Source organism: Hippichthys cyanospilos, chromosome 6, assembly GCF_059441005.1.
Source record: "Hippichthys cyanospilos isolate Australia breed blue-spotted pipefish chromosome 6, RoL_Hcya_1.0, whole genome shotgun sequence".
Lineage (NCBI taxonomy): Eukaryota > Metazoa > Chordata > Actinopteri > Syngnathiformes > Syngnathidae > Hippichthys > Hippichthys cyanospilos.
In genome coordinates, this window is record NC_142374.1 from 7,659,134 (window position 1) to 7,678,957 (window position 19,824).

A 19,824-nucleotide genomic window follows, 5' to 3' on the forward strand; every position below is an offset into this window, starting at 1 on the left:
CAGATGTTCTCTTCACAATCTTATGGTCAACAGGACTAATTTTTCCATCGATTACAATTTGTCCCGATCATGAGGAAGTAAAGCATCTTAAGACAATCACACTGCCACCACCAGGCCTTTGTGATGGCATCATTATTAATTTCTTAAATTTCAAATGCTTGCAACCATAAGCGGCTACAGAGAACAGATGGTTGCTGTGGAAAAAGAAAACAGAAACCGGAAAGGGGGCAAATTCTTTTTAACAGCACTTTACGCGTCACAACAATCTAATCTTCAGTGAGGTAAACATGCATCTTTCTTGGAATGTGGGAGGAAGCCAAGAGCGCCCAGCTAAAAACCCACTGAAGCCCCAGTGCAATGTGCAAACTTCACACAGAAAGGCTGGAACCTGAACCCGAGGCTGACAATCTAACCATTAGCACAGTTGTGCTGCTAGGATGTGATAAACAAGGTTTTTGTCCTTTGGAGAGAATTGCATAGAATGCCTTTATTGTCATGTTATAGTTGGTATAACGTACAACGAAGACTATAATTCTCAACAAGTGTACAAGTAGGGTATACTGTATACAGAATCTGCAGACAGGACTGTAATAAAAAAAAAAAAAATATGTCATGTAAATTCCTCCAATAACTCTCACACTCATTATTAAAAATATTTCCTACCTGTTTGGCGCAGTTATTAAATGGCTTGTGCTCTCATTCAAGGCCCACCAATGTGTGGTGTGCCTACATCATCACATCATGTCAAACTACTATGTTCCATCACCTGGAACAGCAGTAGAAGTGAAGGCAAGACGGTGGCCACATTTGCGTCTGCTGCATGCAAGGGTGCACTTTTCAATCACCTGTGATTGCCTCCAATGAAAAGCCAAGGAGTAATCACAACGCATCACCGGACCCATTGTGCCACAAGGAACGGAAAGCAGCGTGAATAATTCAAAACTTATAATATATTCATACCTCATTTCATTTTTGGAATGCAGTGTTGATTATTTACTGCTGGAGGTAGTGGAGACATGCATTTAAATGTATTGCACAATTAAAACAACTCAATAAAAATACAATAAAAGCAGCCAAGTTCTCTAAAACATTAACACGTTTATTACATTTAAATACATTGTTATAATTGCTCTGATTAAAAGGTTCCTAGAGTATTTTACACATATAATTTGTAGTGCTTACGTAGCAAAACTCTGTAAATATATTTGTCTTATGTATTTACAGTATATCACAGTACTAATGAGAATTACAAAGATAGGGGTTAAATAGGAGGTGATGGTGACATAAGTGAACAAGTTTCCCTTGGCCCTGCAGTCCATGTTTTACCGCCATGATGACTCTTGGGATGTCAGGACTGCAAGACACACAAAAACAAGTAGGGATAATGATCCCTTTGTTTAAAAAAAAAAAAAAAAAATTGCCATCAGGGTATTCACACATGCTGGTAACACAAAATGGGAAAAATTGGTTCTTCCAGTTTGAAACAAAGTAGGGGTAAAACAAACAAGAGTACTTAAAACTTCTCACAAATTCAGGGAAGGACTTGAAAAACACACTTTGTTTTGATCTGCCATTACAATGTAAGTGCTTAGCACACAATCAACACTGGATTTATGGACGTGAACGTCATATTTCTACAATACACCGAGGAACAGTGTAAGTTATGTCAGATCAAATGTTGATTGTGACGACGGCAAACCATCAAGCACATTCAGATCAAGCAGAAAAATTAAATATCTTAATAACTTGGCCTCTTTGCACACTTTGAAAACCTATTCCCTTATCTGATTGTGAAGTTTAGAATCTGACAAATGTGTAGGATCCAGTTAACAAATATAAGTACAGTAGATATACATTTGTATTAATGTGCAAACAGATCAAGGTTTGACCCAGAAAGAGAATAGGACAGTGCGGAACATGCAGAGCCGTCTGTAAAAGGCTCTTGGTCTTTGGATATTGCCGATCACCAAAGCACAAGGCATTTAAGTTGAGATACACGCTCTAACACATAATTTGCATTCACATATAAACTGAATCACATCTTTCCACAAAAAAATGCAGAAGAAAAGGCAGCTGTTGGGAGATAATGAAAATCATTGACAAAGGTAAGAATGTTTCCCTGAAAGGAGACACACATACGAGTAAAAGCCCAAATTATTAATACCCTGGCCAAAATTGTTATGTATTTTTTTAGTGTTGAATCAGTTTTCTGGCTTGAAATAAGATGGAAAAACTGGCAAAAGGTTTACAATTTGCATGCACCATTATAAAGGCTCCAGGTAAATTCTAGCATTAATGTCGTTTCAGGTAAGCAAATAGTCCATTCATCAACTAAATCTTCATTGTTTTTGGCCAGTGTGCTAATGTTTTTGGGCTGTGGGTGTTAGTGTAAAAGTGTGCAGATTTGCTTAAAAAAAGACATAACAGTTAATTCGGGAGAAACAAAGTAAGAAGAGAATTAATAGAATAGGACAATAAATGGCAAAAATATATCATTGGGAGAAGGAATGGAGTATTTTCTCAAACAAACTCAATGGTGAATCAGAAGAGGTTGTTCAGTGCAGCAATAAAAGGTAGAGCATAAGGAAGGCAGTTTAGAAGTTGCAGGAACCTCCACCTTACAAATGCTTCCACAACCCAACACGCAAAACAGCAGCCTCGAACCCGAAACAAGCCGGGATGGAGAAACGTATGGGTGGGGGGGCAGTAGTCCCAGGGACCAGGGGGAAGCGGGCGGGGCAGGAGAGGCGGGATGGACGTGGAAGGCGACAGTCTCACACATACACACCCTCAGGGTTGAGGCTGGACACAAGGGGGTTCTGGAGGTTACGTGGATGTCCCAGAAACTGCTTGGCAGTAGGGCGAGGTGGCGATTCCACTACAGTTATAAAAAATACACAAATAAAACACGCTAAAAGATACATTTACAGGAAGCAGTGTTTAATTCTTATTGTGCCCTTACTGCCATTCCTGTATCCATCCTGGAGAAGGTGTGCCAGTTCCAACTGCTCCAGTTGCTCTTGGAGGTCTGTGCGTGAGTGGCTGTGTGCAGGCAGCACACCGGCTTGTTGAATGAATTGCTGGAGGTTGCATTGACGCAGCTCCTTGTTCAACTCCTCCAGCTCGTCCTGTTTGACCTGAAATTAAAAGGGGGGAAAAAGTGACACAAGAGAAGCAGGCTAACAGTGGCAAACGAAAAATCTCTTGAGAGTGCAAAAGATTTAATTCATTTATCAAATATGGACTGTTATTCAATGTACAAAGAACAGGACTCATCTTATTACTGGTGCAAGTGGTATTTCCGGCCACGAGGGGGCATCTGTGAGCAAGTCGAAACTATTGCGCCTGCAGGGTTTGCCACTCTGGCATCATTAGCCACAGTCACCATGAGTACATTCATTTGCAGTGAATCAGGAAAGTAACGATGCAATCTTTAACCAGCTCCCACCATGTCAACACATAACATGCATGAATAAACTGTTGCTTGCTCCTTTAAGTGATCCGAGGCCAGGGAGAAGGTGTCTCGCATTGACTTCTCTAACTTAACCAATCAGATGGCTGACACCTCTTTTTTGCGTGTAAATATGTATATATCTCTAGGGATAAATGTCCACATGATTTTAATATTTTAAGTACAGTTTGTCTCTCTTATAGGCCATCGAGAAATTCTAAACTTCACTTTTGTATTGTAACTTAGAATGTCAACCGGTACGCATAAAAAATAGCTTACATATATCTCTTGTACATTGATGACTATGACAAAGAGCCAGTCTCAGATCATCAATCAGAGTCCTCTAAGGGAATGACTTGCCGAAAGGCAAATGAGCTCATAATTATTCTTTAATCAGTTTTGTAGGCACTTAGCTCTGACTTGGAGCCCACTGGAACAGGACACAAAGATCACCATCAATTCACCTGACTCAAAGTTGTCCTTCTACTTTTGTTCCTCCTAGCGGAACATTCCAAATGACGTGACTTCCAGTATGTGACCTCACAGACACAGATACCAGAGTCTCTGGTTTCACGTGGACTATGAGGACAAATTTGAACTGGGTTAGGCTTTTATTGACAGAGCCGCACCCAAGACAACATTAACCACTAAATAAATAACTATATTCAGATAAGTCTCAGTTGATCCAATAAAGTGAAGTCCTTGTGCTACAAAACAAGTCTTTTTAATCTCATTTCCGTACAGGACAATAATAGTAAGATCATCAGAATGAGTATGTTAGAACATTTATACAAAAGAGAGCTGCCAAGTTGCCCAAGCAGGACTCCTAATGTTCCTGTATTAACATGAAATAATGCTTCCATGGGTTAGTTTCCGACTATACGTATAACATTTGGTGGAATAGTATTAGTTTGATATGTAAAGATGAAATCATAAAATGTATTTCATAGTTACGATTTGTATTTGGTAAATGTCTTTGTGCTGTCTGCTGCAGTGTACATGGAGGAGGATACATTCCAGAGTCTAGGTAGAAAAGAGTTTGTTCTACACCATCAAATAAAAACTAAAACCTTGGCCTTAAATGGCTTCACAGCCCTTTTTCCAGTACGATAGCCTCTCTCCTTACCTGCAGCAGAGCCTCTGTCTTCCCCAGAGCTTTATCAGTCTCAGAGAGGTGCTCCTCTAACTCGCTTCCGAACTTCTCCTGGCTCTGGAGCTCGGCTTTCACGGCATCAAGGGACTCCTTTGACCCCGTGCTATTGGCTTCCATCTGACTTTCTCGTTGAATCTCTTGCTCGAGCTGAGCGGTGCGCACCGAGAACTCGTGGAGTCGCCTTCCGCAGTCATCTAGCTTGGCGTGGAGGTCACCAAGGTTCCTCCTCATCCCTCGCTCCCGCTCTGTCTCAGCTTGAAACTCCTCCTCCCAGTACTGCTCATGGGCGAGCTCAGCCTGGTTCATCCGCATGGTTTGCTCCAGAGTGTCCAATTCCTCTTGGAAGCGAGCATCAGAAATGGGTGATGGCGACAGAGATGGATAGCGGCGCTCCCAAGTATCAGATTCCCTTTCTAGGGTTTCGAGTTGTGCCTCAATGGCCCTTAGTCTCTCTTGTTGCTGAAGAACCGTCCTAAATACTTCCTCTTTAGATGGGCCTGCTGGTGGTGAGGGAGATGGCGCATGAGGAGATGCGGGTATGGGAGAAGAGGAAGGTGAGGCTTTCTGATCTGGGGAGTCCCGAGGAGACCTCAGAAACTGTTTAGACCTGGGAGAGGTCGATGGGCCAAGGTTGAATGTGAGTGATTTCTTGGGTTGGCTGCGTTTTGAAAGGTCGGGCTCGGTAAACTTGGGCAGGGGTATAGGGCTCTGCTTGTCTTGTTTCGAGCCAGGCCCATCACTGCTGCTCGGGCCGGTGCGACGCAGGTAGAACTGAACTTCGCTGCCGTGTTGCCCTAATTTGGCAAGAGATTCAAGAGGTCGTTCTGTGGCCAGCAACTGTCGTTCTGTGTCCCGCAGACGTTGGATCAGAACATAGCGGCCTGTCTGACCTGGGAACAAAGAAATGTCAATATAATGTTTAAACAAATAAGCTACCATTAGCTTCCTAAAATACCTACACATTTCTTAGAAATGTGAAAGAAGAAATTGCTCTCTTATTTATTGTACATGTTCCCAGTGTGAGAAATATTAAGTAAACAAATTACTATACATCAGATGCATCCATGATACCACAACATTTTTGCCTCTGACAATCACAATGTACTACTTTCCAACATGTAAAAATGCTCAAATAAACTAAAGTTTCTACAAGGACCTTGAAATTAGGACAAACCCTCCCTTATGGCTCAGCATGCGGCTCACTCATAGAAGGAAGAGAGTGCTAAATCTGGTCTTATGTTGTTTAATACTTCGGCAGTGTATGACTCGAATAAAGCCAGAGGATACATAGGGAGGCTCAAATCCAAAATGACCTCATAACAATCCAGCAGAGCTCTTAACTTTGTGCAAAGCTGCAACTTTAGGATTAAAAACTATGCTCTCTGTTTTGGCCGCATGATTTTTTTTTTTTTTAATGCAGCCAGACGCATTTCCATAAAGAATTATTGTTTTGCTGCTTTCACCATAGTACGGTTTTCATTGTAGGCAGTGAAAGTGGGTTCATCAGCTCCATCATAAGTGGAATATTATAGCATGTAAAAATGGATTCATCGGCGACATCATAAGTGCAACGTTATGCTGTACCAGTTAAAAAGAAGAAACAAAAAGCTCGCTTTGCATCATAATTGTTAGCACAGTGGATGTTTATTTTAATTTATTTTTACTGTTGTATTTCTGTTAAAAGGTCGAAAAAGAGAAATGGTATTTATGACAACAAGTGCGGATTAGAGATGTCTGTAATTAAGTAGGACTCTATCCATTCATTTTCTAGAGCTGCTTATCCTCACAAAAGGTCACAGGCTTGCTGGTGCCTATCTCAGCTGACTTCGGGCAGTAGGAGGGGGAACACCCTCAACTAGTTGCCAGCCAATTGCAGGGCACACGAACAACCATTCATTCACGCAATCACACTTAAGGACAATTATAGTAATTTGAGTTGCTCTTTGGATGAAATGATACAGTGAAAACTTGTAAATGTCCATATAGGTCCTCTCTCTCCACAACAGTTTTGGTTCGGGTTTACACGTTAAGACTTACTTAGCCGTTTCTCACTATGCAACAGTTAGGATAGTCGCTGACCGAGGCGAACTGCTGGACCGAGCAGGACAAGATCCCCGATCCCACGTGAGCAACTGCCGCATCAAGCGGTCCTGGTGGGCAGCATTGCTTCGGGAGAGCCGTGAAAAGGTCTTTGCACTCGTATATGTTGTCGCTATTTGCCAAAGCTTGTCATGCACCCACCCGCACCTAGCACGGCAGAGCTAGTCCCCGCTTGCCGCTCGTCTTGATCAAGAAAAGGGCCTACGCAGGCGGGTGCACAGGAAATAGCTAACAAGGGCCTTCCTTCTTCTGCGCTTCTTCCATGTATGTTTTGGGGATGTGAGAGGAAACCTGGAGAAAATCCACGCAACCACAGGACGAACATGCAAAATCCACATAAGAAATGCAGACCATAATGAGCTAACGTTAAATCATAATTCATCATAACAATCATGAGTTTTTACATTCATGAATGGACATTTGGTTGAATGTCAATTCCTAATTAGGACTTCATTCCTTATAATTTTTTTCATGCGAACAATAAACGTTTTATGACAAAGGCAAATTTACCATGGAAGAGATCAAGTCAATTTGTTGGGCTTGTAAACTACTATACTATAACATCTGTTATAACAACTGTTGGCACCATAATGGGAGGGACCAAGTGGGAGGGACCAAGAAGTGGTGTATTTCAGCTTGGTTGCTTGAAACCCTGAATTTCCCTTAAGGTAGAGCTTGATAGAAACGGATTTTAAAAGGGGTCAAATCAGGTGATACCAACATTTCAAAAGAGGGGGAAACTCACCTATTGCCTGGGCCAAAGCGATGACCACATCCTGACAGGATGTCTCTTCTGACAGTCCGCATACCACCCGCACCACTCCGTCCACCCATACTTTGAGCTCCATCTGCGACTCAACGAAGCAAGCTGACTGGTAAGACGACTTTCCACACTTATCCTTGTCGTTCAGTCTGCCTCAGCTCAGCATTGCAAGGCCACAAATCTGTATTGGATGGACCAAAGAGACCCACAGCTATTAACGATTTGAGAAAGTTTGTATCCATCTCTACACAACACAGTCTGTTGACATATGCCAATCACACTCAACTTCATACGATTACAAATTCATACTGAGGTCAACAAGCAGCCAATATGGAATCTTTGGATTGAGATAGTAATCATATTTTTAACTAAAAAAACTTATTAATTATTGACTTAAAAATATATTAATTAAACAACTAAAATTCAATACTGGCTTATTGGGGCAGTGTGGTGCTGTGTATACAAGGAGCATATATGTACAATAAAATAAGAAAATAGTTAATATTTAACTCTTGATATCTCGTATATTTCAGACAATGAGCCGTACCAGTATATAAACTTCAGCAGCAGCAAAAATTGAGGGGTAAGGAAAAAAAAAAAAAAAAACTATTTTTGTCACTGATAAGCAGCACTGGACTGCATATGAGTAATTCAGTCCAAATGTAGGTGACCAGGACATCAAGATGTCAAGACGATTTGAGTTGGCTTTCACAGGACATGTAGACTTATCATTAGGCAAAACAGTTGCTTTCGTCTATATAGCTTTAGCATTATCAATGAAAACAATGTTAATTACTGCTTTGATGTACAATGAGAGTCATTTTTTCGGTTGTGGGTTGAGTTTTACAGTAATCTCCAATAGGGTGTCATTAAACAGCTTGCTATGCAAGTGCATTCAGGTTAGTTTCCCAAAGTTTTAACAGAAATATAAATTACCCAGCACCAACCAGAGGACAAGGAGTGTAGAAGGGGTCCTAGCAGTCTGCTAAGAGCTGAGGTAAAATCTTGTGGACCTTGGAGCATAAATGCCAATCTGTAACCCAATTTAACGCTCTGCTAACCTCCTTCAAAGCCGTTATCATAGCTTACTGCCAAAAGGAATGGACAGGAAAAGTGGAGTAATTCAAGCTTGTATGAATCTGGAGAAGGTTTTTTGTGCAGAAGTTTTTGTGCAGTTTGTGTGTGTTTGTATGTTCCTTCTTAATTTGATCCACTCAGCAGGACTAAAAGTGACTTGAGTGGGTAAATCAGCACTCTCCAGGCAGCAGGTTTGACTCTAAATTAATATCATAATGTTGACTCCCGCTTCTGTCGGTTGGTACTTGCTTGGCCACGCATCAAAACAAAGTAATAAAATACTGCAATGCTCATAAAAAGTCAAAAGCCTCAGGCAGTGCAGGATTAGCTACAGAAATTGGCACCAAGATATAAGCCATGTAGTCTAGGTGGGTAAAACACTCAGACAGATGGCGTTCTCTTTCGGTCTGACTTACTAATTCTCAGTGAGAGGTGTTTACACCCCCCCCCCCCCCCCCCCCCACACACACACACACACACACACACACCTTATCTTGGCCTTCTTTCAGTGCCTGGCCGTGCTCTGTTGGCTACGAATAAGGAGCTGCCTCTGTGGAATGCACTGACTTCATCAACCAGGCAGAAGAATCCGAGCTTCTTTAACAAAGTTCAGCCCAGTCCAGCCCACCCCCATGACCTCGACAGCCTGCGTCACCATTACTTCTCCACTTGTTTAAATAGCAAACATACTGATATGCCAACACCATCATACGCTTACACCCAACATGACATCATACAAAAAAGATCTGATGTCACTGCTACAAGACTACAGGCTCATAGGCATGTATTAATGATGTGTAAAATAAATCTACATATAATGCAAACCAGTGGTTCTCAAGAGAGGGTACATGAAGACACGACAAAGAGTATGTGATATTTGCAAATATATTTAAAAACTAGCATCCATGCAAAATTCCCTTAAAACTACTGATTGAATTATGTAAATATTTCAGGAAAGTATCTTATGTCCAAAAAAAGAATTTTATATTCAGTAGGTTCTTCAATTTCATTATCCTTAAAACCCAGGTTGCCCCATAACACAATGCTTCAACCCGAACTGTCATATGCTATTTGGCATCACCTGTCAATCACTATTTTAAAAAACTATTTTAAAAAAGTTAAGTTATTTTTGAAAGCAGAGCTTTACAACGACCCAAAGGAGGACACTGTTTATTTTTTTCATTTGAGCTAGAGAGCTTGCGATACAAATGGAGTTTCAAAGTTAAATAAATCAGACAATATTGGCATAGTGCCCTTCTTTCTCCTTCTTTTATCCCTATCAAAAAAATTGCACTCTGGTTAGGAGGTCCTTTGCCGAGAAAAGGTTGACAAACACAGATGAAGACAAAATAATTTGGAAAAAAAAAACGGCAATGAAGTGGGAGCGCTTATCAAAACTAAATAGCACTGCAGTGATGTATGTCAATATTTTTCTTCATGAAGGCAAAGTGTTGCAATACATAATTAAACCTGACTGGTTGAGTCACAGAGTGAGTAGTCAGACAATCATCTGCTTTGGCAGAGAGATTTTTTTTTTTTTTTTTATCTGATGAACAGGAAGCAACATTTCAAATCTTGGAGCCATCAGCAATGGAATGACACATTGCAAGCCACGTTATAATGGAAGTGCCTCACCTGAACTGAGTTCAAAGCACTCCCACTGCCAAAGAAAACCTGTAAAAAGTCAAGCCCAAAATAGAGGATGAACTTTTCCCTTTTTTTCATACCGATTACCAGTACGAGTATGCAAAATTTCTCTCCTAAATACAATGACAGATTTTTGAAAGAAAGACATTTCAATTCCAATATAACACATTCCTCAAACTTTCATGAAATGGCAATTTTCTATTGTTCTAGGTAGTCATTCCTAGTTTGTGATTATAAAACAGTTCAGAGAGAGCGGCCGATAGTAGTATCGGAAGTCATTGCTAGAACCAATTACCTTATAATAAGGCCAGATTTTGGCCCGATACCAACCTGCTGACCGCCTATTTAGAAGTCTTTCATTTTAGTCCAACAAGAATGCCATTGTCTCATGTTATTTAGGTCTAGTTGCCTCCTGGTTTGCGAAACATGATGTGTTGCAACAGTGACACTACTAACAAGAATCAGTAATTTGAGTTTCAGGTTGCGATTGGTTTCCTGTCACAAGCAAAAACCCTGTGAAACTGATGACAACTTGACACTGTCCTGGAGTCTGCCATTGATTGGTGTACTGGCCTACATACTGCAGCTGAATTTCTTGTGACTTCCATCACATCTGCTTTTTGACAGTTATCCCACGATTTACCAGTCTAGGACCATTCACCCTAAATGGCATTTACAGAGCTACCTGTACCTTTTTTTTTTTTGACTGCATAACTGAGAAGTAAAAGCCAAAGCTTCAGAAAATACAGAGGAAGTGCACATATGAGAATGTCACATTCATTCATGAATGGCAGAACAATGGCAATTAACATAGCTATGTCACTCCAAACGTGCTTGATCATGCTTCTCTGCTTCACACTGACAAACAGAGATGCAACATTATTCAACCCGTAACACATAGTATTAAAAAATATCATTTGGATAAGACCATGAGGATGAGCAAACACACATCTGTAGCTTGGGTTTAAAATTGGTTTTACACACACACACACACACACACACACACACACACACGCGCACACACGCGCACACACACACATCAAAGGTACTTATTTCTAATATCATTAAATTATAATTTTATCCATGGGACAATACTGTACTGTATACTGCTCAAACAAACAAACAGGCAAAGATAAAATAAATAAATACATCAGAATGTAAATCCTGGCCCAACCCAGCAAAACAACCCGACACCTAGTTTCACTTGAAACCAGGTCCTCCTCAAATGTCACATGTTGACTCAGTCAGTGCAAGGAATGAAGAAAATGTTCTCACTGGGGCTAATCAGCAACCTCAAACAATCAAAACTTATTTTAGTCATAAAAAGTATTTGAAGACACTGTCTGCAGAAGGTATAATGGAAGGCGGGTAAAGAAAATGTGAGAATTGAAGACAGACATTGAGAAAATGAACAAGGCGTAGTCAGTGAGATACATGTGAAAAATAGATAGAGGAGGAGGAAAAACAGCTAAAAAAAATAGCTATGATTGGAGCCATGTGCTTGCCATTCTCTCCCCTCTCATCAGCCATCCAGCAAAACCGCCTTCAGTCTTTCATCGCGCCGTCTGCGCCTCGTCCTGTCGCTCTTGAAAAACAGTCAGCCGGCTCCTCTGTGAATTCCACGGAAGGCACAAGGGGCTACCACCGCACACAGCTCTGCATATACACAAGGCATGTTTCAGCCCATCTATGTATATGTGACACTGAGGGGGAGCAATTGTTCTGTAAAAATTACAGTGTGGATGAACACACAAATACACTTGGGCTTATACAATATACTGAACAAAAAAACAAAAAGACAAATGGAACATTTGTTCCCATTTTTCATTAGATGAATTCAAAGATTTAAGACTTTTTCTATGGACACAAAAGGCTAATTTCCAACAAATATCGCAAACAGAGCTATTGAAATGTTTTAGTGAGCACTTATTTCCCCTATTACAGCAAAACTACAAATAATGTACATTACTATGAGCAGCCTCTAAGGCATACCCATGCAATACTGTGATCAATGTATAAAGCATATTAGCACAATAATCATGAGAAAACATTATTATTGCACAGTGGCATTTTTTGGGGGTATCGGACCAACAGGCGATATCAACATTGGGTCGGGACACCCCTATTCTGTACAAGACTATGGATATTCTGCAGCTTTTCAACATCTGTAGCCTGAGCTTTGAGTGAGACATAGACAAGCTATGTCAGTGCAGAGATCACGTTAGGCGTGTATGTATTCACTTGGAAGCAGAAAGGCCATTTAATGTTCATCTTTTTGAGAAGGTGCTCCAATGTACAATGCTATCGCTGCCGCGCCAGGAGGCCACGAAACAAAAGCAGCATGGGCATCACACTCTGCATCTGAGCCTTACTACAGATGGGCACTCATTCATATAACACAAAGCAGCAGTGTCAACAGATGACACCCCCCCCCCACCCACCCACACACACACACACACACACACACACACACAAGTTTGTTTGTTTTTTTGTTATCATAGTGGGGACTTCTCATTGACATAAAACATTTCCTAGCCGCTAACCCTAACAATTACAACAGATTCCCCTGACCCTTACCCCAACCTCACTCAAAATTCAATTCAAACCTATACTCTAAGATTTGCCTCTAAAAAAGGTCGGAATTTGTGAGGCCCACCAAAATGGTCCCCACAAAACCAGCAAAACCCGGGATTTGGTTCCCACCATGTTGCAAAAACCAAGGGCACACATGCACACCTTCCATATCGTCAAAATCCTTATGAGTAAGAGCAGATAACAGGTTAAAGTCCATGTAGTAAGTTAAGACATTGTTGCTCTATGGCATTGACAATGAAACAGTAGCGTGAGAATCTCGGTGCCACTCTGCTCGAGGTTGGCACAGACAACACTCAATGACTTTGTAATACTGGCGCTGAGCAGCCTGTCTCATCAGAACTGCAGACCCCCCCCCCCCCCCCTTTTGTTATCCTGGTTTCACTCTAAGCAGGCGGTTGCCTCTTTTGTGGCCTCTGGTATCACTGGGTCGTGTGCAGTGCCATTATTGCGGCCATTCTGCTGCGTCCACATGTTAGGACTGATAAAACTAATAAAGTTCTTGCTTTTGTGGTCCCTGATGCCCGATTTGCATTCTTTATTCCGCCCCTCCTTTTTTGTCATCCAAAGTTTCATCCTGTTGGGAAAACACAGTTGCTGTGTTCAGATACCCATGAGACCGAAAACAAACAGTTTAAGTCCACACAACATGCCCGTTGTTCAGAGTAACCGTAAATGTAATTAGCATCCACAAAACCAAATGGTTGTGGTTATGAAATTCCATTGGGGGGTGAGATGAGTCATACATGTTTGTTCTCCTGGATATCATCAAATAATTTTATGCAAATCCTTTAGTGTTTGTATCTATGGGATATTGAAAGAGATACCTGGATGAATACCTAGATAAATGAGGTAGGTTTTTCTAAAATTTAGAATCCAAAGGGAGATTCCTGCTAGTCACTTAAAAGATCAAGCCGTGTCCAGCATTTTCACTTTTCAAATTTACTTGCTGCATTTTCCTGAGACTGCTCTGTTTTGCCTCAGAATTGGAGGCAATATTAAACCAGTTGAAATCCCCTGATATTATGGAAAAATGATGAACCTCCATTTTTTTCCAAAGATCTACAGGAAGAGCCCATGCATTCTTTCAATTCCTTCTTTTTAATACAAAGTGATGCTCAGTGTCAATTATACGCCGATATAAGAGTGAAATATTTTTTTGTGAGATAAATACTCCTTGGCACTAAGAAAAACAAAGCCTTCGCGTGTAAAAAGGGTTTTGATTTCATTTTTGTCACTGAGTGGCCTTGGTATGGCCAAAACATGGACTCAAAATTGCCTGCAAAAAAGTAAAAACATAGGATATGTGAGTAGTCTAGAAACAAGAAAAAAAACAAGTAGTTGGTCTTCTTGTGAACATAAGGCAGTGTATAAGTACCAGCTTTTCAATGGACCAATCAGGTTGTGAATTCAATAAGGTCTGCTGAAGGAACTTAGCTAATGAACGAATGCAATAATATCATTTGACTAGTAGCACTTACATCCACGCGAAAATAAATTTCTGTAACAGGGTTGTTAAAATGTGGATTCAGATTCATGATTCTGAGGAATGTAGCTACTAACCCTCACCCTAAGCATACCCCGTCAAACTTGTTCTTTTGACCAGTTACAACCACAATGTATACTATATTTTGCGTCGTCATTGAAATACATTTCCTTACGTATTATTGCAACATAATTACCAAATTATTTTAATGAACATTTCAATCCCTAATTAAAAACATATAACTATCATTTTATTGCTTGCTTTTGGTGGGATAGAGCTAAGCTTATTCCCTGCTCCTTTGGTAGGTCCTTCAACATCTGGGAAAATATAGGACCATGAAATCACAGGGCACATAAGTGATGATTTATGTGGGTTTGTGGCTGAGGACAATAAACAAAAGCAGAAAGAGACACGATCAATGAGAGTACATCACCTGTCACGGACAGTCTCAACAAAGTCTTAAATGTGGAAAACACCTCTGAGCACTGTCAGTCACCATAAATCATCACGAGCAGATGGTCACAAAGATGGTAAACTGGACTGCGCAGGAAGCAAGCAAGGAAAAAGTTGCATGGCTGAATTTGTTGGTTGAAAGATGACTTGCTGTTCTATTAAAGGAGATAAAGGGGACTCCCCAGAGCAAATGGCCAAAACAGTCTATAGCTGTCACTACAATGCTGCTGCATTATTCATCTGACCAAGAGACTTACTCAAACCTGGCTCGTCAGTTGGTTATTTGCATCAGCTGGGAAGCGAAGCAGAGCAGAGAATATCAGAGACAGGGACTTCCGTTTGTGCTGAGTCATGAGTACACACTCACACACACATCCACAGCCAGCAACAAATGGTGAAAATGATAACGGCAGATTGCACAGGCAGTGCTGGCCTCCACAGAGTGATGGGCTCAGGATGAGTGGGTTGCCCAGCCGCAGGCTTAGCCCTCCAAGCCTGGGAGTTCATATTGTCAGATGAGCAGAAGAAGAAGGTTCCCAGACTGCTGATGGGCACCCATGTGTAATTATACACCACCGATCTGAGTCAGCATTGCTTGCCAGGGAACGAGGACACTGCTCCCTTCCCAATGAAGCTCAACCACACAAACTGACAAGCATAAAGAGGTGTGAAGTACACAAACACACACACACAAAGCCAGAATTGGAATGATACACTATTGTCATAAATGCTCTATTGATGTAGCTTCTCTAATCATTAGTTCCTTTAAATTTCAGAGAATATTGACTTTTTTTTTGCAGGTAAGCATGGATGCGTACCACTCATTTTCTGTATGCGTGCTTGCATCTGCCACAGGGGATTCACATCTTCTGCCAGAGTCCAGTGTCACAGGTTTGAAGCTCAAACTCATTAGTAATTTAAAGCATTCCTCCACATCTTCATATGAATTATGCACCAGTTTTTTTTTTCATTTTTTTTAGTTTTTTTTTTTTTTTTTTATTTAAATGATTTTGTATATTGTTCAGAAGGCACATGGCTAAAGTGAGTTATCACTGCTGGATTAATAATGGATGGACTTCAACATACAGGATTTACATGTTAAGATCTAAAACTACCATGAAAGCCGAGCTGTAAATAAGCACACGCCTGGTCGATACTTTACCCTTAACTGGGCACAGAGGCCGCTTTCTGGCCAATAGTCTAAACAGGCAAAAACGGCCTTTATTAGGCACACATTTTTCTATTTTTAAGTCCTAAAGAAGCAAAAATGTTCAAGATTTTAGAGAAATTAGGGGTACATTAGAATTTAAGCAATGGCTGTTATTGATGCTTTCGGCTGTTTTACCTGTTTAGACTGTCGGCCGAAAGCGGCTCAGACGATTATTTACAGATTACATGGGAAGCTCAGGCTCTTATTAAATGTGACTTTTCCTTTTTCAGCGATTTCTCTGCGTGTTAATGACTCAAGACATATTTTAAAAGTTTGTTTCATTTAACGATAGACTTAAATGGTTTACTGTGTTATTGCAATGTTATATTTAATCGGTTTTAATTCTGCAAAAGACTTGGAATTTCTTGATGGTGTTTCCAAATGAACATACCCTGGCTTGCCTAAAGTGACAAAACTAACCAAATTCACAGTCTCATTTAAGTTTTAAAGAGCACTGGACAGTCCTGTATCATCAGTTTCAGACTCAAGTTCAGTCTTAGGGCAGGTATTACGCCTGTCAGAGCAGGCGCAGATGACTTGTGCTAATATTCTGCTTTACTGTCAAATAAGTGATTAAAAACAGTGACCTGTCTGCTGAGTCAATGGTTTTCAAGATGAAAGCAAGAATCCCTCTAGTTTCTTCCCAATCCACCTCAGGGATGTTTAAAAACCATCATGGCAAAATAAAAAAAATAAAATAAAAAAGTCACAGCTGGATTTAATAACATAACGACTGTAGCTTTAGTCTTTGACCACCTGAAATATATTCAGCAACAAACTACAGGTGCTAATGTCTACCACTTTAATCAATAGCAAGCCTAACATGTAGCACTTCTTTTCTCACGCCCATGTAATATTTACCTTAGGAGGTAACACACTTGGCCCTTGGAAAGCTATATCACGAAAACACAGTTATGAAATCACCAAGACAAATACACAGGTCAACTGCATCCAAAATAGGTCTGAATGATTTTCTGTTTTCTGATGAAAACCGTAACTTCATGTGTTATGCTGTGTTTTTTGTTGTTTTTTGTTGTCGTTTTGGTTTGTTTTGTTTTTTCCCGCACACTTATTCAGAAGCTGTAATCTACTTGTGAAGAGGTCACACAAACACACACACTGCTTACCCAGCTAATGTCAATGTGGAAAAAGAGCAGAATAAGCGCTTAGGTGTACAGTGCATTTTTTTACAGGTCTCTGGCTGGTACTGTGTTAGGGCAGAGAGAAACCAGCTATGAACAGCAAAATTAACATTATAATAAGTATCTAGACAGGAAACGACGGAAACACCTTAACAGTACTAAGCACCCCCTCAAAAAACAGGAATGACTCAACTCCCATTTACATTGACCATTACGAGGAGCTCAAGAGGTTAAAAGTAGTTTCCTGTACTATATTCAATATTTATCCCAGCAATTGTAATCCGTAAAAGTGCTAATAAAGTGCTAACAAAGTGTTGTTTTTATCTCAACAATGATAAGTCTTAATTATATTAACTTTGCTTTTTATAATCAACATAGCTTTGCTAAGGGACAAAAACTGTTCACGAATTACAAAGTAATGTGTCGGCTAATTACTGGGTGATTTTAAACATCAAAATGTGTTTCCACCATATATTTCAGACAAATTCAGTTTAACATGACAAAATATTGTACTATTGTGAAAGAAATTCTACTCTTTAAAATGTTATATTTTGTAAACAAGATTCCTCATATAATGTTCACAGTTCTAATTCACATAAACCAATAAATGGCATGCGCAGGGTGTGGATCAAAAGTGACTAGCGTGGGCCCAAATTTATAGTTTGTGCTACTTGATCTTGAGGATGTATCATACACAACTGGACTCAGTGCCCTGTCATTACTCTCAGGAAGAGGTATTGAGCCTGCCAAGATAGAAAATTAAAAATTCAACTGCACCTCAGCCTAGTTTTATATTACAAGGAACATAGATATTATACGGCAGAATGTTTAAATTACTTGTCCAGTAGAAACAAAACAGACAGCTCTAAATAAGTTCAAAGTGACCACAAAGTTTTACAAAATGGGGGACATGCCTTTCAAATGCACCTGTCTGCCCTTTGTCCTTTTGGTTAATTTACTACTTCTAAGGCCCAAGGCAGGCATTTGTCTCTCTTCTGCGTGTCTCCTCCCTCCCCAAACTGTCCGGGGCTGTTGGCTGAGGTACCCTGTTATTTACTGCCAAGGGAATTCTGTGTGCACAAAGTCAAAAAAGCATGGCTGGTTGAGCAAGGAAGCAACCTGCTGTTGTTTATTCTCACATAGAAGCTACGTGGCCATTCCAAAGGGGGGAAGATGAACCGGGGGGCAGAGATGTTTACTACGCTACAATCACAATAGACAAGCAGGTAAATAGTCTGAGACAACCATAACCCCTTCAACAAAAGGTGGTCTAACCTTTTGAGAAATTACAAAAGTAGATATGTTCCCATTGGTTTTGCGACGTGACAAGCCATCAAGACAACAGGTTGTCCGTGAAAAGCCATGGCAGGATTCTCAAAACGGAACTTTACGGTCAGTTGGACTGACTTGGGAACATGACCTCAGATGGACAAAGCTCTAAAGTTCATTCTGAGAATCATTGAATATAATCAAACTACAAAGCAGCTTATGTTGGTGAAAAAGAAAAGGCATTTAGAGAAGGAAACTCAAAGAACCATTACTCTATTACACAACCTTTTTCAGCAAGATCATTTGTGCAGTTTTTCTACAGAATGTTCTATTTGCTTCAGTGTGTTGATGGCTGTGTGTCAAAAGCAGGGTTGGGCATTGAGGTTCAACAATCAACTGGGACTAATACTCTAATTCCTCATAAATTGTTCAAATTTGAATATAGCTATTATTTAGGGAAAATATAACTTATAAATCAATTGCTTGTTAAAATAATAATGAGAAGATATAAAATGGAAAAATATGCAACTAATGTAATCGGTAATCAGAGCAAGCCGTAAAAAACCCTAATCAAAAACCGTTGTGTTTTGTGTTTAACACAGATTAATACATCAAAATACATCAAATAATTACACTCCCACAGCTGACAAAGCATACTGTAGGTCTGTTGTGTTTATTGTTGCCCATTAAGCTACAACAAATAAACTGGGACTTAGTAGGCTGTATGCATTTTTTTAATTGTTCTGAGAGGCAAGTGTTATACCCAATGAAGCACCACATACAACTGAGACAAAAGACCTCCCTGAGCCCCTAATAGCACCCCTACCCCCTACCAAATTAAACGGACGGCAATACTGCCAATGTATATCCATCAGCTTGGATCATTTTTTAACTGGTGACATGAGCTACTGCACAAAAACAGTATGTTCACTTTTCTTCAGACCCCAGCCAAAGTGAACTTAGTGAGGATGTTTTTTTTTTTTTTTTTTTTTTTAGATGAGCAGCAAAAGATTTGATGAATGGCAAACTGGGTTGACTTTGGATTAGAAATGGGTGTGAAAAAGGATCAGGCAGCTTGGTGTGAGATGAGAATGTGATGCAAGGACTGGATCAATCTTTTATCACTGTAGTGTACTTTCATCCCTAATGGATCTGACATGAGCACAGCACTGCCTTCCATCCCATTGCACATGCAGGAAAAGGACACGAGGAACAAGGAGTGAGAGTTAGATGAAGCTACACTGAAGAAAAAAAAAAAGGCATGTACAAAAGCAAAAAAAAAAAAAAGTGGTTTGAGCCACATTCCCAAAATAATCATAGCCTGAAACTATGCAGACATATTATTTCATGTCCTAGCGTCATCCAATTACCTCCGGCCCTGAGTGCATCTGCGGGAGCCGGTAAACATGCCTGATAAGGACCCGAGAAATGAAGTCACTTCACAGCATGAAAAATTACTTTGCAAATTTCCATCAAGAAGC

The 19,824-nt window shown here is 40.3% G+C and overlaps 2 protein-coding genes across 3 annotated transcripts in view; both read right to left on the reverse strand.

The window, feature by feature from the left end:
- Nucleotides 1–467: 467 nt before the first annotated feature.
- On the reverse strand, nt 468–7,591 carry LOC148422022 (ras association domain-containing protein 7-like). Its single transcript, XM_088416416.1, has 5 exons — nt 7,450–7,591; nt 4,578–5,494; nt 2,963–3,137; nt 2,789–2,878; nt 468–1,354 (listed from the first exon to the last, which is right to left on the reverse strand). The coding sequence occupies exons 1-5, from the start codon at nt 7,550–7,552 to the stop codon at nt 1,323–1,325; spliced, it is 1,317 nt and encodes a 438-aa protein (XP_088272542.1). The 5' UTR covers nt 7,553–7,591; the 3' UTR covers nt 468–1,322.
- Nucleotides 7,501–19,824, reverse strand: part of lrrc56 (leucine rich repeat containing 56) — a 50,231-nt gene continuing 37,907 nt past the window's right edge. Inside the window, exons 13-14 of one of the 2 annotated variants that reach the window (XM_088416412.1) lie at nt 11,697–11,847; nt 7,501–7,648 (exon numbers count right to left, since the gene is read on the reverse strand). In XM_088416412.1, coding sequence (XP_088272538.1) covers nt 11,745–11,847 — 103 coding nt within the window. In that variant the 3' untranslated portion in view covers nt 7,501–7,648; nt 11,697–11,744. Of the gene's footprint in view, nt 7,649–11,696; nt 11,848–19,824 lie in introns of those variants that run through there. The other variant, XM_088416415.1, reaches the window with a different exon arrangement.